Source organism: Montipora capricornis, chromosome 10, assembly GCF_036669925.1.
Source record: "Montipora capricornis isolate CH-2021 chromosome 10, ASM3666992v2, whole genome shotgun sequence".
Taxonomy (NCBI): Eukaryota; Metazoa; Cnidaria; class Anthozoa; order Scleractinia; family Acroporidae; genus Montipora; species Montipora capricornis.
In genome coordinates, this window is record NC_090892.1 from 65,343,647 (window position 1) to 65,365,839 (window position 22,193).

A 22,193-nucleotide genomic window follows, 5' to 3' on the forward strand; every position below is an offset into this window, starting at 1 on the left:
ACTCGCTCTTTTAAAGCATTTCTTTCACCCTTAAGATCAAGCATTCTCTTTTGAGACAGTAGAATCCATTGCTTCGCAACCTTTTGATAAATACCTTTAATTTTATCTTCAACTTTACTGATCCGCTCACGTGTTCGAAGCTTATATATGTCTTTTGATGCATTAAGTACCCTCTCGCTTTCCTCAAAAGCTGCAACTACTTTAGAATCGATTTAGAAAGAAACTGAACTGCTCGGGTAGGATTTATGTCAAGGTTGTATGTCTCAGAATGCATTGCGAATATCACTGCTTGGAGAGCCATATTATCATACTCTGTGATCATTGAAGAAATAATATTAGATAGGGAGTTTGCGTCTAACTGAAAAAATTCGTACAGGCTTATAGTCATTCCCTTCCAACTCCTCGATCCGTTGAAGCTCTAAAAGTAACTTCCCGATATTTGTCGTTTAATTCTGCAGTAATACATATTTTTCTTACAAAAAGTTCCTATGTAAACACATGGGTCATGATCTTTGTCAAGGACGTGATCACGAAAATACGCCTTGTCTGGTTTCGTGTCCATGAAACAACTAAACAAATCATATGCATCATCAAAAGTATCCACACTCAAGGAGGATACTTCGGAAAGGATTTGAAAAAAGTATTTTTGACAAGCCGTTTTCCATGCAAAAATAATACACAACAGCTACCGTACGTGACAGTTTAGCCCAAACGTTTTTCTCGCGCTATTTTTACCGTACGATCGAAGACATTAATAGGTCGAAAATAGTTAGGTTTCCTGCAAATTTCACACCAGAAATTACACTAAACGTTTCTTGAAAGCAATAATATTGTTATTGTCCGGTAGTCTCGTGTGAACGCAAGGTGGAACCGTGTAGGTTTTTGTCCGGACCCATGTAAACGGGGTCTCAGATACTTCTCGGCCTGTGCGCATTAGGCATGCACCTGCATGGATGAAAGAATTAGTTTACTTGTTGAAGAGAAAGAGAAGTGACATTGTGGACATCTTTTCCTTCAGAGACTTCATTGTTCATGCTATCATTGTAAGTCTTCCAATTGCCCCCGCAGGTTTTGGCCCAGACCCATGGAGACACTCTAGGATTCCCCGCGTGTATACATACAAGGATAAAGAAGATTTGTTGAAAAAGTAAGAAATGTGTCTGTAGTGCATGGGTCTTATGCACAGTATTTATATTGAATACACATCCCATAAACAGGTTACAAAAAGCGGGGGCAGGTCTAGTGAACACTATTTCTAGTAAGTAAGGGGAGATGTAGTGTACCGGAAACGGAAGTAGTTATTATGACAGATACTCGTTATTATGGGATAGAGAAATGAGGGGAGCGCGCATATAAAAAAAACACACACAACAACAAGCTTGAATGTCAGCGGAATGTAATAAACTATTTTATGTTAGTGTTGTTAAAGCGTGATTCCAGTTCTGTTCTTTAGGTGATTCCTTAGTATTAGAAGTTGTGGTAAGATTTTCTTTAAACTTTTCTCGATTGTTCTCTACATTATGGTGACTCGAAATTTGCTATTAAAAAAGACGGTCCATAAGCTCGTTTGCGAGATATAACTTGCTCAAGTTACTCATTTAATCATTGCGACTTCACCTATCAAGGACAAGTTTGTTCCATCGGTTCACGCTACGTTTTGCAGGAACAGGAAGCACAGCTTTGACGTAATTCTTGAAATAACAAAACAGGTATATTGTATTGTTCAAAAGGAATAATTTAATGTTTATTTTATGGCACAGGCACACGTCTTGAAAAGGCACTGATTACAAATATTCCTCGGGTGCGTGATCTCGAGGAGATAATTTTGTGTCCATGAGTGATGGTTGCGAATACTTTTTTCGCTGTAACTTTTTTTCTGACGTAAACTTTTCATATTTTTTACAGCACAAAGAGGAGGAGTAAGAGAATAAAACTATGTCAAAAAAAAAGATAGGTAACCAACCTCGTTTAGGAGAAAACAGAAAGCAAGGCAAGCTCGATTCCTCGACAACACGTCTCCCTGATAGCGCGGTTTCACTCTCACTCTCGGACTGAAATGACACTTAAGCATCATCAAGGCTAACACTCGACTTTTTTTTTTGCGAGAGTCTAAAACGTTTCTTGTTTTGCTCTTTACTGCAGTGCTATGAAAACGGCCATTCTTCTGTCCAGAGAGCTTTCCCGTACGAAGGTCGCCATTTGGAATTGTTTTTGGCCACCTTCGTATATCAATATTCACACATGGCTACGAGTCTTTATGGTTAAATTTAAACATTGTTTTGTTTATAAGACTTTAAGACTTGTAAGACAAAGGAAACAGAACTGAGCCGTGAAATTTGACCATAAAGCCTCTTAGCCATGCCTAATACGAACGTGGCCTAGGCTTTGTTATGCGCAGAACAGGATGCGCAGTGAAATACTAGGGAATCACCTTTAGACGGAGACACCACACTATCGGACATCTATTCAAGAAAATAGTCTCGCTATCCACTCCGCGAAGGAAAATTTGCCACAAAATTTCAATTTCGCCCTCTGCCAACATTCTTGTGACGATCAGCCGTGCACCGAAAAGATCAATTGGTGACAAGTCACCTCTCCCATAGCGCACATCTTTCCCTCCACTGCTCCCCGAACTTGACAAAATTCGTTGGATGAAACTTCACGCTCTTACAGAATACAGAACTTTATTTTACGTGGCACTCCACTTAGCTAAAAGCTACTTTACAGGAAGCCCACAAATAAACAGATAAATTACAAAACAAAAGGAAAGATAAAATTTAGCTAACAATGTAAGAATTTAAGAATCTAAAATTTCTAAGAAATCTAATTATTTATTGGTACATGAATAATTACAAATTAAAAATTGCAATTTTAAAAACTACGTTACTACAATAACAACAATTTTAGAAAGCTACGTGACGAATACTTTTTAAGAATTCCCTTGTGCCGGCCATGGCGCGAATCGAATCCGGCAGCGCATTCCATGTCTTTGCCGCGAAGTATCGAAAAGACCTGAGACCATGCACCATGCTTGGTGCTTCTTACTTTGGGGGTAATGAGAGCATGTTCGTGCCCCTTAAGTTATATTTTGTATCCTTTACCTTAAGTAGGGTCGCAATGAGGGAGAGTGGAGGGGGGAGGGGGGGGGGGGGGGTGCCTTCTCCTGGAAGCAACTTTTTATTGTGATTAATAACATGTCCTGGATACGACGTCCCTCTAGTGTGCTATGCAAACCAATCCAATTTAACAATCTATCGTAAGAGCCTTTCTTTTCCTTATATACAAATCTAAACGCACGTTCATTTCCTCTCTCTAGTTTCTTGGTGTTCCTGGCTCCACAATGGTGCCATATCTGGCTACAATAATCAAAATGCGGTAAGATAAAAGCACGATATAGTGCTTCCTTGGTTTTACAAGGCAGAACATTGTTAAGCCTATTTAAGGCATTTACTTGTCCTCCTGCCTTTCGGCAGGTAGATGCGATATGAGAGTCGAATTTCAACTTATTATCTAATGTTACGCCTAGTAGCTGTATCTCGGTTGAAACAGGTGTGGATTTTTCTTCGCATTTTATATCGAAATCGTGAGCCGTGTTTCCCAGCAACAGAGCTCTTCAAGTCCGGGGAGGGGTGGAGCGAAAAATTTGTACTATAAAGGGAGCGGTGACTTGTCACCAACTATATAACCTTAGGCCTAGGGTTAGTCAAATTGAGGGTTAGGGTTACTTTTTCAAAAGGTAGAACAATGACGTGCAACGAGTGACCTGTGGAAGGTGAGCTGTGTTTTATACCCACCGGAGTTTTTGAGCCACCTGTGCTGTTACTTGTGTTCACGATTTGCTGCTTTCGAGAAAATTTTGTTTTGTTTTCTTCTGCTTTGAGACACCGAGGTAAGTTTTCTTTCATTTTTGGCTGGTACTGAATGTTGATATTATTAATTTGTTTGCATTGTCGAAAATCTGGCTCTGTAATTAAAACGAAACCTATTGCAACTTCATTTCTTTCGTTAATTTTTCAAGTGTGCATAAAGGGTAGTTATTTTGCTCATGCGAGCCAACATTTATCAGCCTGAAGATTCAGTGCTGGCTAAACCACAGAGAGGTCATTTTAGTACTCTCGCACGCCAGCATTTGTAGATCTCAAAGTGTCTGTTAAGTGTCACAGACTGAATATATTTGTGCTCGCATTGAACTTGGTCTGTTAAAATATTTTTAATTAATTTGGACTGAGTGCTGTTGTGTTAGCTTTACCCTGTCATATTCAACATTATGTTATATCTGAAGCTTATGAGCTTCTGATTATATACAATACTAAATGGTGGACAAAATTTTACTGTGACTCCTACTACTACAGTCTGAGTGACAGTGTTTAGTTTACCTAAAAGGCATAGGAATACCTCTTATCCTTGTTAAGTTAATTTGTTAAACAAAGTTGCAAATACTATTATCTTCATTTGTTTGTTTGTATTGTATAATTTGTTTTTTTTATTAATTTTTGAAATAAACTTGGTTTATCCTATGAAACGAATTATAATGTTTGACAGGTCTGTTAATGAATTTTCCAACATTCCAACACTTTGTCGTGGTCAATATACAGTAACTACCTATACATAATATATCAAGGCTCAAGTGTTTGCATCCCCAAACCAATTAACAAAATTGATAGAAACTAACTGAGAGTAAGTCGTCGAGTTGTTTTAGCATAAGCTACTGACCAACTTATTCAACAAACGATAAAATGTGAAGGGCAAGCCATTTGTGACAACCTTGCAGCTCCTGGTCATGTCGATAGATCGTTATACAAAAATTTGGTTTTATCAACGGAGTTGATGATGTAAATTGGCCACCGTACAGAGATTCTAAAAGCTGACGTTTCGAGCGTTAACCCTTCGTCAGAGCGAATCGAGGAATTATGGGTTACGTGTAGTTTTTATAGTAAAGTAGGAGCTACGCTATTGGTGGTAACATGGCAACGTGAAATATAGGAATATATTAGTTAAATGTAAAGCGTTCGTTAATACCGTGAGGATTACGGGTGCCGATTTGAAAGATGAAGTTTTGTTCTAGATTCTTGCGGCTTCCCAGTCTCTTAGTCGTACCTAGATGTAGGGAAAGGCCGCAGATAGACATGTGTTTTTTGGAGTGGTTAGGGAGATTAAAATGACGAGCGACTGGCTTAGATGCATCTTTGTTATTCTTCTCAACATCGCGAAGGTGTTCGCGGAATCGGTCACCTAGTCGTCTACCTGTCTCGCCAATGTATAATTTATTGCATAACGTACAGGTTATGCAATAAATGACATTTGCGGAGGTACATGTGAAACGATCGGTGATCTTAACAGATCGCTTAGGTCCCGATATCTTGCTAGTTAACAATGAAAAGACAAGTTTTGCATCGTGAGCGCGCGCATTTGAAAGTGCCGGGTTGCTCGTTAGTTTTGAGCGCGCTTCTAACTAAAAAGTTGCCTACGTTTTTGTCGCGTTTGAATGAAATAAGTGGAGGTAGCGAAAAGACTCTACCAGTCTCGGGATCATTTTGTAGTAATTTAAAATTATTAAGAATGATGCTTTTGACTGCGTGATTATGAGGATGGAAAGTGAGGGTGAATGGAATTCTGTCATTCTTATCTTTTTGTGACGTTTGTAGAGATGACTGTCGATCAAATTGTTGGGCGCGATGATGGCACGCTTTGACCACAGAGACAGGATAGCCACGTTTTTCGAAGAACTGGCACATCTCCTCTGATTTGCTGGAAAAAACGGAGTCATCACTACATAGACGTCGAAGTCTACGAAATTGAGAATAAGGAATAACTGAAGGGAATCTGTAGTGGACAATGGTACATAGCACGTTGCCACTAATAGAAACTTTGATATCTAGGAAAGCCAATGAAGTTTCCGAAATTTCCCAGGTATATTTAAGAGCCGGATGAAAAGAATTGACGGAGGTTATAAAATGATCGAGTTCTTCTCTGCTAGATGAAATAGCGCCGATACAATCGTCGATGTAGCGGCCGTAGAGTTCAGGTTTGGGGCCGCTGTACTGATAAAAAAATTTGGTGTTCAAAAAGATTGGCATAGCTAGGTCCCATTCTTGTGCCCATCGCTACACCATTAATTTGTTTGTAATAGTTGCCGGCGAATGAAAAACAATTAAGCGTTAAAACTAGTTCGGCAAGGCGGCACGACGGAAAGCCGCAAGAATCTAGAACAAAAATTCATCTTCCAAATCGGCACCCGTAATCCTCACGGTATTAACGAACGCTTTTCATTTAACTAATTTATTCCTATTTTTCACGTTGCCATGTTACCACCAATAGCGTAGCTCCTACTCTACTATAAAAACTACACGTCGATTCGCTCTGACGAAGGGCTAACGCTCGAAACGTCAGCTTTTAGAATCGCTCTACGGTGGCCAATTTACATTATCAACTCCGTTGATAAAACCAAATTTTTGTATACTACTTCCCCACCGACGCAGCACCACAGTTTCTTTAGAAACTACCCCCTTCATTCTATAGATCGTTAGCCGCAAGTCTTGGGCAATTGAATGCAGCTTTTGGGATAAGGTGGCTAGACTCGGGATTATTTTTATCCGATACAGAGTAACTACAGGGATATTTTTGCGCAGTTTAAATTAGGCAGAGAAAGTAGATCTTAGTAAGTTTTATTGGTATTTAATAAGAAAATTGGAGGCAACCATGCATTTTTCAGAGATAATTAAGCTCCAATTTGAGAAAGAACGCCATACATGGCTTTGTATTTTAAAGCTTTTTACAAATATTTTTCATTAACTATCTTTGAAAAATGCGTGGTTACCCCAAATTTTCTTTTTCGATTTCAATAACACTTGTTAAGATCTGCATTTCCCGCATAATCACAACCGGGGCAAAAATACCTTTGCACTAGTAGGCACCGTCCTTAAGTTGCTCTTATTAGCACTCGAAGATAAAATTCGTGTCCTAGCGTGGCCAGGTAATTGGAAACTTTTAAGCATCGACACGGCGACGGCAACAAAAATATCATCTCATAATATAAATTCGCTTTATTTTAATCGCTTCGTGACTTTTCAACCTTTTTAATGTGACAAGGGTGCGTTAGTTCCCCAAAAATGACACTCGTCGGAACGGCACTTCATTTAGGGAGAAAATAAGAATTTATCCACAAGTGCAAACGTTCTTCATAAAACCTCAAATTTGGCTATTTCACATTGTTGTTTTGCTGACGACGGCAAAAAAATAAACAAAAGTGAAAACCGCACGCACAGAGCGTGCAAAACTATTGTTTTTGCCCTCTAAATATGCAAATTTGTGACGTTCTTGTTGCCGTCGCCGTTGTCGTTGCTTAAGCTCCCTAACATCTTCGTTTTTATACCCAAACAAGAAAACGCCTGAAGTCATTTACGCGGGATGTGTTGGTGTACGAAGTTGAACTTTGAGAGCGTGGCTTGGTGGGATGGTAACATCGACTCTGTGAACAGGACATATGCGAAAGAAAAACCGAGATTTTCCATATTAGAGTGCGTATGTCACCATCATGTTTATTAGAAAAGTGTTTTTTTTTTGTGATTATGTAAAACTCTTGCTTGTAACATAATAGCGATTGTATGCTTATGAAAGTCAAAAAAAGGAATCTACAGATACAGTCTTGGAAAAAATCGAGGGGAAATCAAAATCAACTATATCCGAAAATCAGGGAATGGGAAAATAGAAGAGTTTGGTGTTGGCGCGGCTTCAACCTAGCGAGGACTTAACCGGGCAGGGTTACCAAGCCGATACTGTAACCACAAATGATCAAACAAACCGATGCAGTTATAGCTAGAGTAATTTACTGACCAAAACAAAGCCGTAAAACTAAAGAAATAAAGGAAAACAATGCAAACAGAAACGACTAATTACGGTGACGATCGGTGTCGTAAATAAACTCGAATATAAAGCAAATACGAATCACATAAATGCAGCAAAAACTGAAAACAAATGGAACCTAACCTTGTCCAGCCTTGGGATCAAATAGATTCTAGAAAAAATACGCTAAACGAGCGCCCGAAACGATCTAATTTCTTAGTACTGCGAATCTCTCGGCGACCACGCTGCGGGAAAACTACATGGTCACGTGACCAGGACGCCAAAACAAAGGCGGAGGCCTGGACAGCTAACAGAAACTGGCTACAGTTACAGATACCAAACAGTCGAAGTGTACAAGCCAATCTCCTTGAAGGTTTCTTGTTTTCAGCTCATTTTTTCCTGTTTTGTTGCTCGTTTCGCGGCCACATTCCGGCACTGGATGGACAGCGCCGTGCATCGCGTATGTGCGGTGGCGTCCTTCGTTGCCGGAGACGGAGTCCCTTAGTTTAAAGGGCTTGATTCTGTCAAGCTGAGTGCGGAAAAAAAAGGATTTAAAATTTATTATCCTCTAGGTATTAGTAATAATCCTTTGTCGCACTGGATAGGTAGCTACCTCACAGACAGACGGCAGAGAGTGTCCCTCGACGGGTTCTCCTCAGATTGGAAATATGTATCTTCCGGTGTCGCACAAGGCTCCATGATCGGTCCTATTAAATTTCCTATTTACATTAACGGCATCGGATCAGAGCTATCTCATGATACTTTATTACCGTTCGATGCCGATGACGCAAAATGCAGCAGAGTTATACGAGTTATACGAGGCCAATTGGACCGAGAAATACTGACAAAAGAAATAGATTAGATACCTCTTACAGCCTTGGAACTGAGCGTATTCCATTGCCAACACTGAGAAGAAAAAGACTTAGGGGTGTTAATAAGTCACAACCTGTCCTGGCATATTCGTATTATGGCCAAAGTGAAGATCGCAAATATAGTCCTACGTTTGATCAAGAGATCTTGCGGTACTTGTACCCAACCCCATGTGCTACTCAAATTATACATTCATCTAATTAGACCACATATTGAATTTGCCTGCCAGGTCTGGTCTCCACATCAACACTTTTTGATTAACACAATTGAAAGAGTACAGCGAAGAGCTACAAAACTGATTATAAAGGACAGGCCTTATGCAGAGAGACTTCAGAAACTGAATCTTCTTTCCTTGGCTTCGAGGAAACTTTTTATGCACTTATGTGATTTGGATTTGTCTTATTATCTTGTGACAGCTGACAGTTCTAAATATAATCTCAGACATGCTAATTACCAGTTCAAAAATTAGATATGCAGGAACTAATAATTTAAAATTTTCTTATTTTTTTAGAGAAGCGAAATCATGGAACTCTTTTCCTTTATATCTAAAAAAAAGCTGAAACTTTAAATGCATTTAAGGATCGATTAAAATCCTATCTACACCAGAAGGATATTTTTACATTCACTTAATTTATTTTTCTTACTAATCTAATAATTAATCTTTTTTTTAGTTTGTTAATGTTTATAATTTCCACTTGTAAGTGTATTTATGATTTTATCTGTCTATTCTTACTTGTTGTAACTTGTAGGTAACCCTTCCGTTAGGGAGGTATATCCTGTTAAGGGTTCTCCTGTCAATACTTAAAGAAAAGTAAAGTCAAATCAAGTCAAGTCAAGTCAAGTCAAGTCAAGTCAAGTCAAGTCAAGTCAAGGCAAGTCAAGTCAAGTCAAGTCAGTCAACTAAAGTAAAGTAATAGTAAAAGTAAAGTAAAGTAAAGTAAAGTAAAGTAAAGTAAAGTAAATTAAAGTAAAGTAAAGTAAAGTAAAGTAAAGTAAAGTAAAGTAAAGTAAAGTAAAGTAAAGTAAAGTAAAGTAAAGTAAAGTAAAGTAAAGTAAAGTAAAGTAAAGTAAAGTAAAGTAAAGTAAAGTAAAGTAAAGTAAAGTAAAGCACACTCTTCTTATCCTTCTACTTTCAGGACATATTTTCCCTCGTCCATTTTCGATTTAAAGGCGTCTACAGCTTCATTGATTGTACTACCACGTCCGCATGTCGCTCTCTCTGCCACTGAATCTCCTCTATTCACCCTGGAATAATGAACCGTCATCCGTCTCAGAATCCGAAGGAAAGCACTCCTAAAATGCTTGCTCCTCCAGCAGTAAATTAATGGGTTGGCAAAAGATGAAGTGAAAGTCAATATCTTAACCCAGGCATTAAATATGCCTTGCAACGGTTTGAAGGACTCTGAGAAACACTGTGGGCAAGTTGTCTGGAGAAAGTAATAAAAACACGATGGAAACCAAGATGCTACAAAAACTCCAATCACAATCAATATTGTCAGGCTTGCTCGGCGTTCATTGGTTTGTCTCGACCGGTTCAAGCGATCATTGCCACCCGAACAACTTCTGTCACTCAGTATCTTCTTTACATGACTCTTTGCTGTGAGATATAAATATGTATAGCAACCAACGATGACCATAAACGGAACAATGACATTGCAGATGATAACCATGACGCTCCACCATCGTGTTGGACTGTAATTGCATTCTTTATCAAGGTTCTGGTTCCAAGGGATGAAAGGAAGACAGGATATAATCACTGAATCAAACCACGCCAAGAGCAATCCTAAAAAACTCTACGATGTGTTACTATGGTTTTATACCTCAGAGGAGATTTCACAGCCAACATTCGCTCGACACTGATAACAGACAAACTTTGAATAGAGGCGTAACCAGTGAGAAAATATGAAAAACGAAAAACATCGCAAACGATAATATTAGTAGAATCTCCCGAGGAGAACTTTTTCAATATGTAACTCGGCATAGCGACTATTCCAGCCAAAAGATCAGCAACCGCCAAACTGAAAATCGATAAATATGTGACGCTGTGAAGAGCTGGATGAATGATTATAGCTGTTACAACCAGACTGTTACCTAATATCGTACCAAATGAGAGAAACGACAGAGTTGTTACCACTGGTATCAGTGGAAACGTGTCTTGGGACGTTGCGTTCTCAAAGAACGGGGTGCTTTGTGCTGTGATGTTAAACATTGCAATTTTATCTGTAAGAGATAAGAAAATACACTGTTTCAGAAGATAAATTGTAACAGACGAATAGACACTTCTGGCCTTAGCGTTTGTTATGATTCACCGCTTCATAACTAGAATATATTAAAATTAATTATCTAGGTCTGAAGGAAGTGTTATGAAACACGCTTTTCAGAAATACTTACTAGATGCGTGTCCTTGAGCATTCTGCATCAACTTACTTTTTGACTTTTTGACTGTGTCCATCGCTTTTACCACGTTTATTTTACGGTCTAGAACATGTACAACTGTTCAACATTTTAAACAATCTACTCTCTTTGACATGACATCTACGATGTCAATCTTCTTTGTATTAATGCATCCGACATTTTTGACATAGCTGCCCGCCAGATGGCAAAAGCTAAAGGCAAACCCGAAACCATTTTAACACGAACCACAAGATGTTATGAATCTCCCACTGGAAAATTACGAACGTTGTCTAATGGAAACAATTGACCTGATTCCTTTTATAAAATAAAGGCGTCATAGTACGTAAAAAAGTCTTCATAAGCTTTGCGAAGGTAAAGCCTTTATTGGATATTGACAAAAATGGTTCGCTATAGAAAAGTAAAAAATTAATCAATAGTTATTTATTTATGGAAACTGAATTCCCTACCGGACTACAATAATAAAGGTCCAAACTGAGTTCCGTTCGGTCGTTGTTAATATAATGAAATCGCAAACACGGTTAAGCCGTTGGTTGTTAACGTTAAAGCCAACACAAGATCAGACGCCGTCATAATATCATTTTTTTTCATATGCTAATTTAGTACTTCGGATTAAAAAGAGTTTATTATTTAATAAACATTGGACAGCGAAAGACATTCTACGCTATTCAGAAAACTAAATAAATTACTCACCCTTTTGTTTTGTATCTTAAGTATTTTTGAAGGTCAAAATAATAAAAGCAAGTAAGGATCAGTGGTTTTGGACTCTTATACAAGCATAGTTAATACAAGATATCCCTGCGGTCCGAGCGTGAAACAGTAACGATGACGTCAATCTAGTCACGTATCGCGATCTTCTTATAGTTTTGCCTATGCGCGAGCCGTCAATATTTCGTGGACTTTGCCTTTTGGTCGAGGGTCGAGGGTAACTAGTCGAGGGTCGAGGGTAAATGGTCGAGGGTCGAGGGTAACTACTCGAGGGTCGAGGGTAAATGGTCGAGGGTAAATGGTCGTGGGTCGAAAAATTCAGTATTCAAATTATTTTCAAATTATTTCAGAGGATATTCTTAGCTTTATGTGCCCACAAGATTCGAATGACGACGGCTAGCTACATTGTCTGGGCGTGTTTGCTTTGATTGACAGCCACCAAATGCAGTTTCCTGCTGTCAAAACCACTGTCTCGTCGTTCCAGCTTTACTTGCTCATCTCCCGGACTCATCTTTCTGTTCTGTTATCGTGGCTATGGAATCATTTCGCGGTCGCTTTATTGTCTCCTTCAATCCAAAAGGAGATGGAGGCTGCTTTTTTTCGGCAGCTGCACACCAGCTGAAACAAGACGGTGCGTGCTTAAAGGAGGCGACCTTTGAGTATCTATTAAGTCATCGCTTTCATGTAAGTATTTTCATTGATAGTCATTACCAGCAAAGAAATAGATAGGAAAGAAGTCTTTCCGTACTCGTTTTACTTTTATATCCTAGACTGATGGCCATTCAATTACGCCTCGCTTTCTACAGACAAAGTGAATTAAGGACTGAAAGAGTCGCAATCGAGAAACCCATGAAAAAAGGAACAACAAATGGCGGACATGACGTGAAATGTTTTGCGCTGCTTCCAGACAGGAAACCATTTACTACAATGTACTTTATCAGCTCATCATTCGAATATCAAGAAATAAATATTAGTTCGACAAGCTATTCCCCTTTCTTAATCACAAATAATTATTAATCAACAGCATGCGGGTAACGACCGTCTTGGCTTCGTCTGCGAGGAGGACTTCACAGACAAGAAAAAGCCCGTTCAGTGGGAAGAGGCTATCACAAAATTACCAGGCGAATTCGCAACCAACATGGTTATCCAAGCATTCTCGGATGTGATGCACCAGGAAATCGTTGTACTCACTGTACACGGGGTAAGACGATTCTTAATTAAAAACAATAATACCGTCAAGATAAGACAACTCGTCTCCACACACATTTTCTGAATGAAAAAACTTTATAGTTCAAAAGATTTTTCACTTATATAGAATATTATAGAATAAATGTTAGTCACATTAATTCGCGGAATTTGCGAAATTAAAGCCCTGGCCAAACGGACTCGCAAGTAGACGCAAGTTGGACGCAAGTTTCAAAAAGCCACTTTAGTGCACACTTGCACTCGCGCTAAAGAGACCAACTTGCGTTCACTTGCGTTGGGTGGCCAAACGGTGAAAAACTTGCGTCTACTTGTGTGTGGATTTTGAGCTCCATCAAAGTGCAAGAAAGTAATCGCAAGTCATCGCAAGTCTTCCCAGTACACGCAAGCAGGCGCTTAACGCGTCGCGAAAATTTAATGTAACAAGAAGCCCTTTACAAACCGCCCTTTGTGACGTCCTCATTGACGTCACTGCTTATCTACCCCACCATCCAATAAAATTAAATGAAAAATCTGCCGCTTGGGTGGCCGGTGACTCCATCGTTTGGGCTTCCTGTGATGTCATCACGGCATCACACTTCACTCCACCATCCAATATATATTGAATAAAATTATGTGAAAATACATTATGCCTTGACCTTGCTGCCTGGTCTTCCTGTAACTCCACCGCCTGAGTGTCCTTGTGCCCTGTGACGTCATCACGACTTCACACTCGTCCACTCAAACATGCCTTGGCCTGCCGCTTGGGCGTCCTGTGACTCCAGAATCACGCCAGGGCTTGCCGGCCAAGAACTGACGACGACGACCACGACCATTCACCAAGAATACAGGGTAATTTATGAAGTGGCGCCTGACGGGCCACTTAATAAGGCATTAAAAGTATTTTATTATTTACAGGGAGAGGAGGATTGTATAAGAACAGTGAGGCCAAGCTCAGGGATCTGTTTTTTGCACAATACTCAAGAGAAAATGAGGGGACAGAGAGGGAGGCTCAAGGCGTTGGCCGGATTATGTTATGTCCACGAAAGTTATTTTTTAGACGAGCGGAAGTCTTTGTTCTAGCGAAAGTCTGTCTTCTGAGACGCCCGCATGCAGTCCTTGCCTAGCACTCAGGTTCTTGGTGAAAAGAGAAAATGATGGCGCACGTTGGAAGGCTGATGAATATATATTTTCTTTCAAACATCGGAACCGAGGTTGGCCTGCATGCGGACATCTCGGAAGACTTCCGCTCGTCTAAAAATAAAGGGCTGGACCGGGACCCTCCTTCTCTGTCCCCTCATTTTCTCTTGGACAATATTTTTGGGGCATACTGGAGACCATTATGTGGCTATTGTCCCTACAAATACGGTAAATAGATGTTTCTAATGTTTAATGTTCCTGAAGAATACCTTGCGCTATATCAATTTCATATCCATAACCAGGGGAACCTGTCGGAGGGGGAGGGGGGGGGGGGGGGGCTGAAATAATAGGTGATGCTAAAAAGTTGACGGAACCATGATACACCTTTTTTACAGGGTACCGGTAGTTATGCTGATGCCACAAATTGCCAGCCCGTACCTCAGATGATAATGTAGTAGTTGTCGAGAGGAAGACTGCGGTTTTGAAAAAAGAGCGGTTATTACCAAAAAAGTCCTCAAGAGAATGATGCCTTTAATCAACGCTCCTGGAAAACGGTATGTCCATTATATTAAACTGTAAAGTTCGTTATATCGCAGTCATTTAACGAGGCCGGGTTGCTCCCCCTGTGCACTGAGGATTCCCCACAGGATTTCGACAGTGAAGCCGGGGAACCTTATGAGGTCGGGTTTTAATGGTACGCACTATAGCGGAGCTTGTAGGCATTGCCTAAAGTTTGTTATTTTAGAGTTTTACAAATAAAATTGACAGTTGGTAAATGTGCCTTCCATACTTCTGTAAAATCCTGTTGATCCTTTTTGTTCATTTTTTTTCAGACACAAAGGAAGAGAAGACCGGCAAATTCCTGAAATAGAAATGGTGGGGCGAGGAAGAATTCAACCCTGGAGTTCCTGTTTGGAGGGGCGAGCTACAGGTGAGGAAAGTTATTTCAATGATGTTAAGAGTAATGATCTTGACATCCATGTTGATTCTTCCCAGTAAATATTTGGACCCTGGCTAGAGTATGAAATGGGAAAAAGAAGACTTTTATTTCCATTGATGTCAGGAAATTGAGAACATTGCTTTTTATTTATCCCCAGTTTTCATCTTTTTCGTAAAGATGATCAGGAAGAAATCATAACCATTTCAGAGGAATCAGCCGACGAAGATAGCACGCCAAAGGAATCGAACAACTTGAATGCGGCTAAAAGGATTAAAAGACGGCGTAATTTCATCGGTACGTTTCTCCTGGCATGACATTAAATAATAAAGTAGCGATAAACAAAAAAATACCGAGGAACGATAATAATGCAACTGCCTTGTTTTCCCTATTATAGAAAAAAGACAAGGAGAAAGATGTCGATGTGATAGATCTTACCATGTCGTTTGAAGAGCTTAGCTCTGCTGAGAACACACCACCAAAGACAGGACAGAATCGCCGTCCTTCAAATGCGAAAGCCAAGGATCTATTCAATGACAAATCGAGGTAAAAGGAAGTACAATTATTAATGCTACAGAGGGTGAAGGAAAAAAAGAGTCTAAATCGCCATGAGTTAAGATGACTTGCAATTTAAGGGCAAAATTGGGCATTCAGAACTAACTTTGGTTGCGAGAAAAGGCGGTAGAAGTAAAAGAGCAACTAACTCTGTTTACGACTTAAGGCATTTAAGATTGTTATCGTTATCGTTATCGTTATTGTTTCAGTACTACAGTATGCCCTGATGTTCCCGTCAAAAACGAACCAGGGAGTGATTCAGACGAAGAATTGCTACGACCCCGCCTTCAGGTAAAACTGTTGCGAATTAAAATTTCAGCCGGCGCATGAATCCTGTTGTTGAAAGTATCTCATAGGAGGAGGAGGGGAAGAGGGCGAGTACCGGGCTCGGCGGGCCTCTAACCTTTTTGTAATGTGTTGGCTAAACAAGGCAACAATGTTGCGGCAACAGTTTCGCGCGCGCCTATGTTTCCCACGATGTGTGGAATATGGGAAGTAACATGAGAAAGGGTCAGATTCCCCTTTAGCCCCCTCCCGCTGCGCTTAACCCTGAAAATGCACGGAAAACCACGTTTTTGGGCCTCAACTAGCAGTTTTCGGTCGGTGTGGTGTCTAGTTTGCAGCGAAATGGCTAAAAATCCTATTTGGCGCAAAAAAACAGAAATTTTCCTTTAAACAAGAGTGAAATAGCGCTATGTTTTTTCATTTGGCGCATGCTAACCTATTTTTGATCTTTTTTCCTTGCTTTTTCTCCTTTCTTTTCCTTTCTTTTTCCTTTTATGTGTTTGGAATTAGATAATTGGCCTGACAACACAATGTTTTTCCCGATAAACTCGCACTAAAATCACTCACTCACGATAGAATTTTAAACAGATATATTTGTCTCTCACGATGTCCCCGATCTCGATTACAACACACTTCGATTTCTAGAACAAAAGATACTGCAAATTGTACAATGTGTTCTCTGATTGGATAAAGTTAGTAACGATGACAGGTTCGATGCCCTATCCCTTTCCGGTCAACTAAACAATCAAATTCTATACGCATTAAAATGTTTTGATTACGTAAACACACGATTTCCGACACCCTCCCCCCATTTGCCTCGAGAGAGCAAATGCCCACAAAACTTAAAACTGTTGGAAAATTCAGTCATGATCATTAAAAAATATAATATGCATTGTTCACTGTTCACTGTTCACTGTTCACTGTTCATTGTTCACTGTTCCATTGTTCATTTATATCCTGGATGCGAAATCTAGCTGCCTTTGCAGCATCCCGTCTCAACCTGTAGACTGGTGCGTCTGCACTCAGGGTCTTTGGTGGGTCTGGACTAATGTATCACAGCTTAACTCAAGTGGATACAAATGCTGAATTGGGCGCCTCCAGTTGTGACTTTCCGGACTTTAGCTTAGCTCCACGAATCACGCCATCACGGCCGGTAATTAGGTCTTCAACGACTCCCAACTTTCAGTGTGCTCAGGTTCCTCTCTTCTGATTTGATGATAACGACTTCTCCCTTGGATGGATAGGTCATGTCTCCTTTGTGCTTCAGCCGATGTCTCTCTCCTCAGTCCACGAAGGTATTCTCTTGTCCACCGTGACCATAGTGTATCCTTGCACTTCCTCAAATACTTAGCTCTCTTCCGCAGGTCATGTTTCCTCGATGCGATGAGGCTCTATCTCTGGTAGCATGTTGGGTTGACCATACAGGAAGGAACTCGGGGTCAGGATGGGTAGCGTGAATGTCTTCATCCACGTAACTCAGTGGTCCTGTTGTTGAGTGCCACTTCTATGTCCAACAGTATCTCTTGAAGTTTCAGCCCAGGGCAGCAAGGCCATTGTCCAATACACTTGTAAAGAGCTCCCTTGACGAGTCCCACCATTCTCTCGAATTGCCCTCCCCACCACGGTGCACGACTCAAATTGAACTGCCACTTGATCCCTTGGTAGGCGAGGAAATTCCTGGAACCTTTCATCTTGCATAACTTGCTTGATCCACTGGGCGGCACCAACGAAGGTTCTTCCATTGTCTGAATACACCTTTTGCGGTCTTCCGCGTCGGGGCGATGAAGCGCTTGAAACTCGCGAGGAATTCTTTAGTTTCCAAGTTGGGCAGCAAATCCAAGAACAAAGCACGTGTCAGGCTACAGGCGTACAAGCAACACGTTATGCCTTCCTTCTGTCTCCGCGTTCTTACGGTACTTCAACGGTCCCCGTAATCGACGCCGACGACTTGAAAGGGCGTTTGACCTTCAGTCCGATCCTTTGGGAGGCCTCCTTGGGAGGGGATGAAATGCTTGTGCTTGAAACCGCCGACCAGCCGTGGCGATTCTTTTGGTCAATCTTCTTAGGCGCGGAACCCAGTACAGCTCTCGAACCTTTGCCATGGTACTGACAACTCCCCCCGTGGAGCGTTCCAAGATGAACTTTGTGTTATGAGCTTCTCTGTGAAGCGCTGACTATCGTGCAAATACACCCCGGAAAATGCCCTTGGATTCTCCCTCGACATTCCAATACGCCGTCTTGGTTTGGTTGTAGATTCAGTTGCAACCGATCTTCTTGATAATTCTTATCCGCTGTGGCTCTTCTCTGGACTCTTTCCACCCAAAGATTCTCGCTTTGTTAGTTTCTTCGGTGGTCAGCGGTCCCTTTGGACATTCCTATCTTTTTTGAACGGACGTTGTGGACGAACCGCATTATACACGCACAGATTCTCATCGTCTTCCAGTAGGTAAACTTCTCAAGAAGGGTGTCCTAGCTCATCTGTAGTTGCTATTGCCACGCAAAGACTTCTCGCGTTGCTTTCACTTCTGCCATTGATTCATCTGATGCCTTGGTCACAATATCTGGAGGCCAGCACGCTTTGTTGTTCAACCACTAGTCGGTCCGTTGCACCAAGAGGGATGGTTTAGCACTTCTCCACCACGGCTTCCAAGGTCAGCAGGGTTCTCCCCGAGGTCCCTACGTGCCGCCAGATCACTTCTGAATGTGCTTGTATTTTCTCAACTCTGTTGCTCACAAACTGCTTATATGTGCCTGGGGATCGGATCCAGTGCAGGGCAACGGTGCTGTCGAGCCAGCAGTTACTTTTCCATTAGGGGAATCCATCTAGGGCTGAGGCCACGTTTGCCAAGAGATTCACCGCCATATGTCCCAGACACCAATTCTAGCCGAGGGATCGTCAGTCCCTTTTTGGAGAGTCCTCGCTTTCGCTGCCACAAGTCCCTGATTGACTCCTGACTCTTGAACGACTACAGCATACACAGCCGCGGCCACGCCTTTACCACTGGCATCAACAAAGGCGTGCAACTCGATTGATTGAATGTCCCTCTTGATAGCTGCTATGGTACCTTGGGACTGTCAGCTGCTCAGGAAGTCGCTCCTCCCATCGGGTCCAACTCTGCATCAACTCTCTTGGTAGCTTTGCATCCCAGTTTTTAGCTTGGCGTCACACACGTCACGGTAGAGGAGCTTACCCCCCAGCGAGATAGAATAGGCCAGTCCCAATGGGTCAAAGATCCTCCGCCACTTTGCTTAAGATTCCCCGCTTGCTAGGATCAGCCTTCTCTTGGGGAAACTCACGCCGACTGTATCGTTTTTCTTTGTCCCATGGCAAACCAAGCAGGGTAGCTCCTTGTCTTCCGGGTACGTTTAACTGCTCTTTTGCGTACGTTCCTTCCTCGATCGAGACTGGTTCTGACGCGGCTGATTCCACTCTTTCACATTCGAATGCCATTTATGCAACTCGAAGGTGCCCTTGGCGAATACGTTCTGAGAAGCTGATTTGATCTCTTTTGCGTTTTCACTTGTAGGCCACCACTGATCAGGTCGTCTGCGTACAAGCTTCGTTCAATTTCGCTGACAATGTCTGTTTAGTTTTGTCTGCAACTCTCCAACAGGTGTTTAATTACGCCTTCCCAGAGGAACGGCGGTGATGTCATACCGAAGAGGGCTCTAGTAAACCTCAGCGTCTCCACTGTTTGACTGTTTGGGTCCTTCAACCAATGAAATCTTAGGGCATCACGGTCTTGCTCTTTGATTCGGACTTAAAGGAAAGCTTGCTTGATGTCTCCTGTCACTGCAACTGGATGAAATCGAGAACGAACTAGGACACTCCAGAGCTTGTTTTGAAGAGGTGGGCCAGGATTTAAACACTCGTTTAGCGAGGGTGCACCAGAGTATGCCCGTGCTGACGCGTCATACACTACACGAAGCTTGGTGGTTTCTAATGTGTCACGTACCACTGCCTTGTGGGGGATGTAACATTCGTGCTGCCCAGTTGCATGTCCGCTAACTCTCTCGATTATTTCGGTCTTTATTTGGTCTTGGATCACTTGATCGTAACGCTCTATCGTTCCTTGGCTGCGTAGCTTCTTTACGAGGCCGGTTAACCTGCAAAGACTGCCTGCTTCGTTGCTTGGTAGAGGTGGGTGGTTCCCTTTCCATGGAAGGCTAGTTTCGTACCAACCCTCTTTGTCTCGTCTAAGTTGCTCCTTGAACTCGGAATACACCTCCTCTTGATCACTAGTTGCACAATCCGCGAGTCCAAGTACGTCCCGTCTGCACAAGTCTGTCGTAATCCACTGTTGATGTTTGAGTTAGGAACATTGGAGACAGATCCACTTCCTTGCCTGGTGGTTTTTTTCGGCGATAGGCTCGTTCGCGGCTCCAATAAGAGGTGCTGTTTCAGTCTTTATCTTGGTGTATCACACACCCCCAAGATCAAGTGCACTGGAAGGAATTCCTTTGTGTCCATATCGTCCCTCTTCACTCCCTTTAAGTGGTCGTACCTTTCTAGGACCTGTTGGTACTGAGGGTTTTCCAGGGATAAAAGCTGTTTTTTTGTTTACCAAGGTCACGTCCGTTTCGAGGAGGAAATCGCCCTTCAGTGAACTGATCTGGACCTCAAGATCTCTACAGGCTTAGTAACCACTCCCATCATCATTTCGATCTGTCGTACTTCTCTTTGATGAGGACGAATCTTTAGGCGATCAAGTAACGCTGCTGAAGCGTACGAACTTCCGGCACCGGTGTCTAGCAACGCACGACACTTAACTCCCAGCACTTCCACTACGACGACCGGATAAATCACAGTTTGTCTTTCCATTGTAGTCGCTGTCATTAGCTGGTTACTAACGCTGTTGCAGATGGACGTGTGATGTCTTCTCTGACAAATCTGGCACAAGGAACGGCTCTTGCAATCCTCAGCTCTGTGTTTGCTTCCGGTACAATTGAAACACAGGCGTCTGTTGCTAAAGACTTTCTTGCGATCATCGACGGTGACAACCGTTTTGCAGTCAACCGATTTGTGTTCTTGCTTTCCGCAATAAACGCATCCCCGATTTCTGCCATCTCTGTCCTGTTGGAATTGAAGATTCCTTGTCACGCCAGGCCTTGTCACTTTGTTTAAGTTGGATCGGGTTTCTTTCTGTCCATTTCCGGAGTTCATCCACTAACTTTGGGAAATTCCATTCTCGCCAAGAATCGTCTGTTCGCACAGATCCCCTCTTATCCCTGGCAGCTTGTCGATAGTCATCCGCACGTATCCATTCACCCCTCGCCGTTTCCCCCATTGTTTCCAACGATTGCACGTTGAAAAAAGCTTCTCGTAGAAATCGTGGATTCTAGCTGGCTGTGTTCCACCAATTGTAGGCAAAGACATGATGTTTTCCACGTACGCGTTCACGACTTCGCTTGTTTGGCCATACTTTCTTGTCAGGATGTTCTTCGCACGCTCGTATCCCTCTGATGAAAAGGGCAAGCCGTCGATTTCCGTTCGTATCTTGGGGTCTACGAGTTCCTTTAAGTAGGAGTACTTCGTCACGCCAGCTATTTCTGCCTTGTCGATCTCGGTTTCAAACTGACTCCAGAACCGGGGCCAATCTGTTAAATTGCCACTCACAACTTTGTAATAACGAAGCTTCTAGTAAGCTTGGCGGTCTTCGCGCGGGCTTGAGCCGAGCGTCGGTTCCGTGGTCTTCTTGCTTGTTTTTGTCCCTCCTTCGATTTTCTGTCTCATATGGTCAACCTCATCTCCAGTTTGTGTACGTTCAAAAGCAAGCTGTTTTTTGTCGGTCATCTCGCTCAGCCAGCTCCTCTTCGCTTTCCTTCGCTTGGCATCCTTGTCTTACTAATCCTCTTGGACGAGTCTATCCGATCAAATGCTTGATCTCCACGTCAGCAGTTTTCTTGTTTGTTCTTCAACTGCGGCGCTCCATTCTGTTAGCTCGTCAACCTGAACGCCACTCTCCAGTTTCGCTTGTTCGATTTTCGTTTTAACACTTTCAACCTTCTTCCACGATCGCTCGCAGAGCATCCCAATGCACGTCCACTACCGAGGTCAACGCCTCTATTGTTGTGTTGTTTGAGCTTCTTGGCTGATTCCCTCGTTTTGTTTCGTTGTTTCCCGCTCACAGTCCCGTCGGAGGTGCCACTTTGTGTTGGAATTAGTTAATTTGCCTGACAACACAATGTTTTTCCCGATAAACTCGCGCTAAAACACTCACTCCCCCCCACGACAGAATTTTAAACAGATATATTTGTCTCT

At 42.0% G+C, this 22,193-nt stretch overlaps 1 protein-coding gene and 2 pseudogenes across 4 annotated transcripts in view; 1 reads left to right on the forward strand and 2 right to left on the reverse strand.

Annotated features, from left to right (window-relative positions):
- Positions 1-9,772, forward strand: part of LOC138022324 (uncharacterized) — a 29,354-nt gene extending 19,582 nt beyond the window's left edge. For 3 of the 4 annotated variants that reach the window (XM_068869433.1, XM_068869432.1, XM_068869434.1), the window contains 2 exons: positions 3,317-3,375; positions 9,462-9,772. In XM_068869433.1, the coding sequence (XP_068725534.1) occupies positions 3,317-3,375; positions 9,462-9,527 (125 nt within the window). In that variant the 3' untranslated portion in view covers positions 9,528-9,772. The remainder of the gene's footprint in view (positions 1-3,316; positions 3,376-9,461) is intronic. The other variant, XR_011126557.1, reaches the window with a different exon arrangement.
- Positions 7,805-11,461, reverse strand: LOC138022323 (adenosine receptor A3-like; annotated as a pseudogene).
- Positions 11,462-18,938: 7,477 nt separating this feature from the next.
- LOC138021202 (uncharacterized) lies at positions 18,939-21,308 on the reverse strand (annotated as a pseudogene).
- Positions 21,309-22,193: the final 885 nt, after the last annotated feature.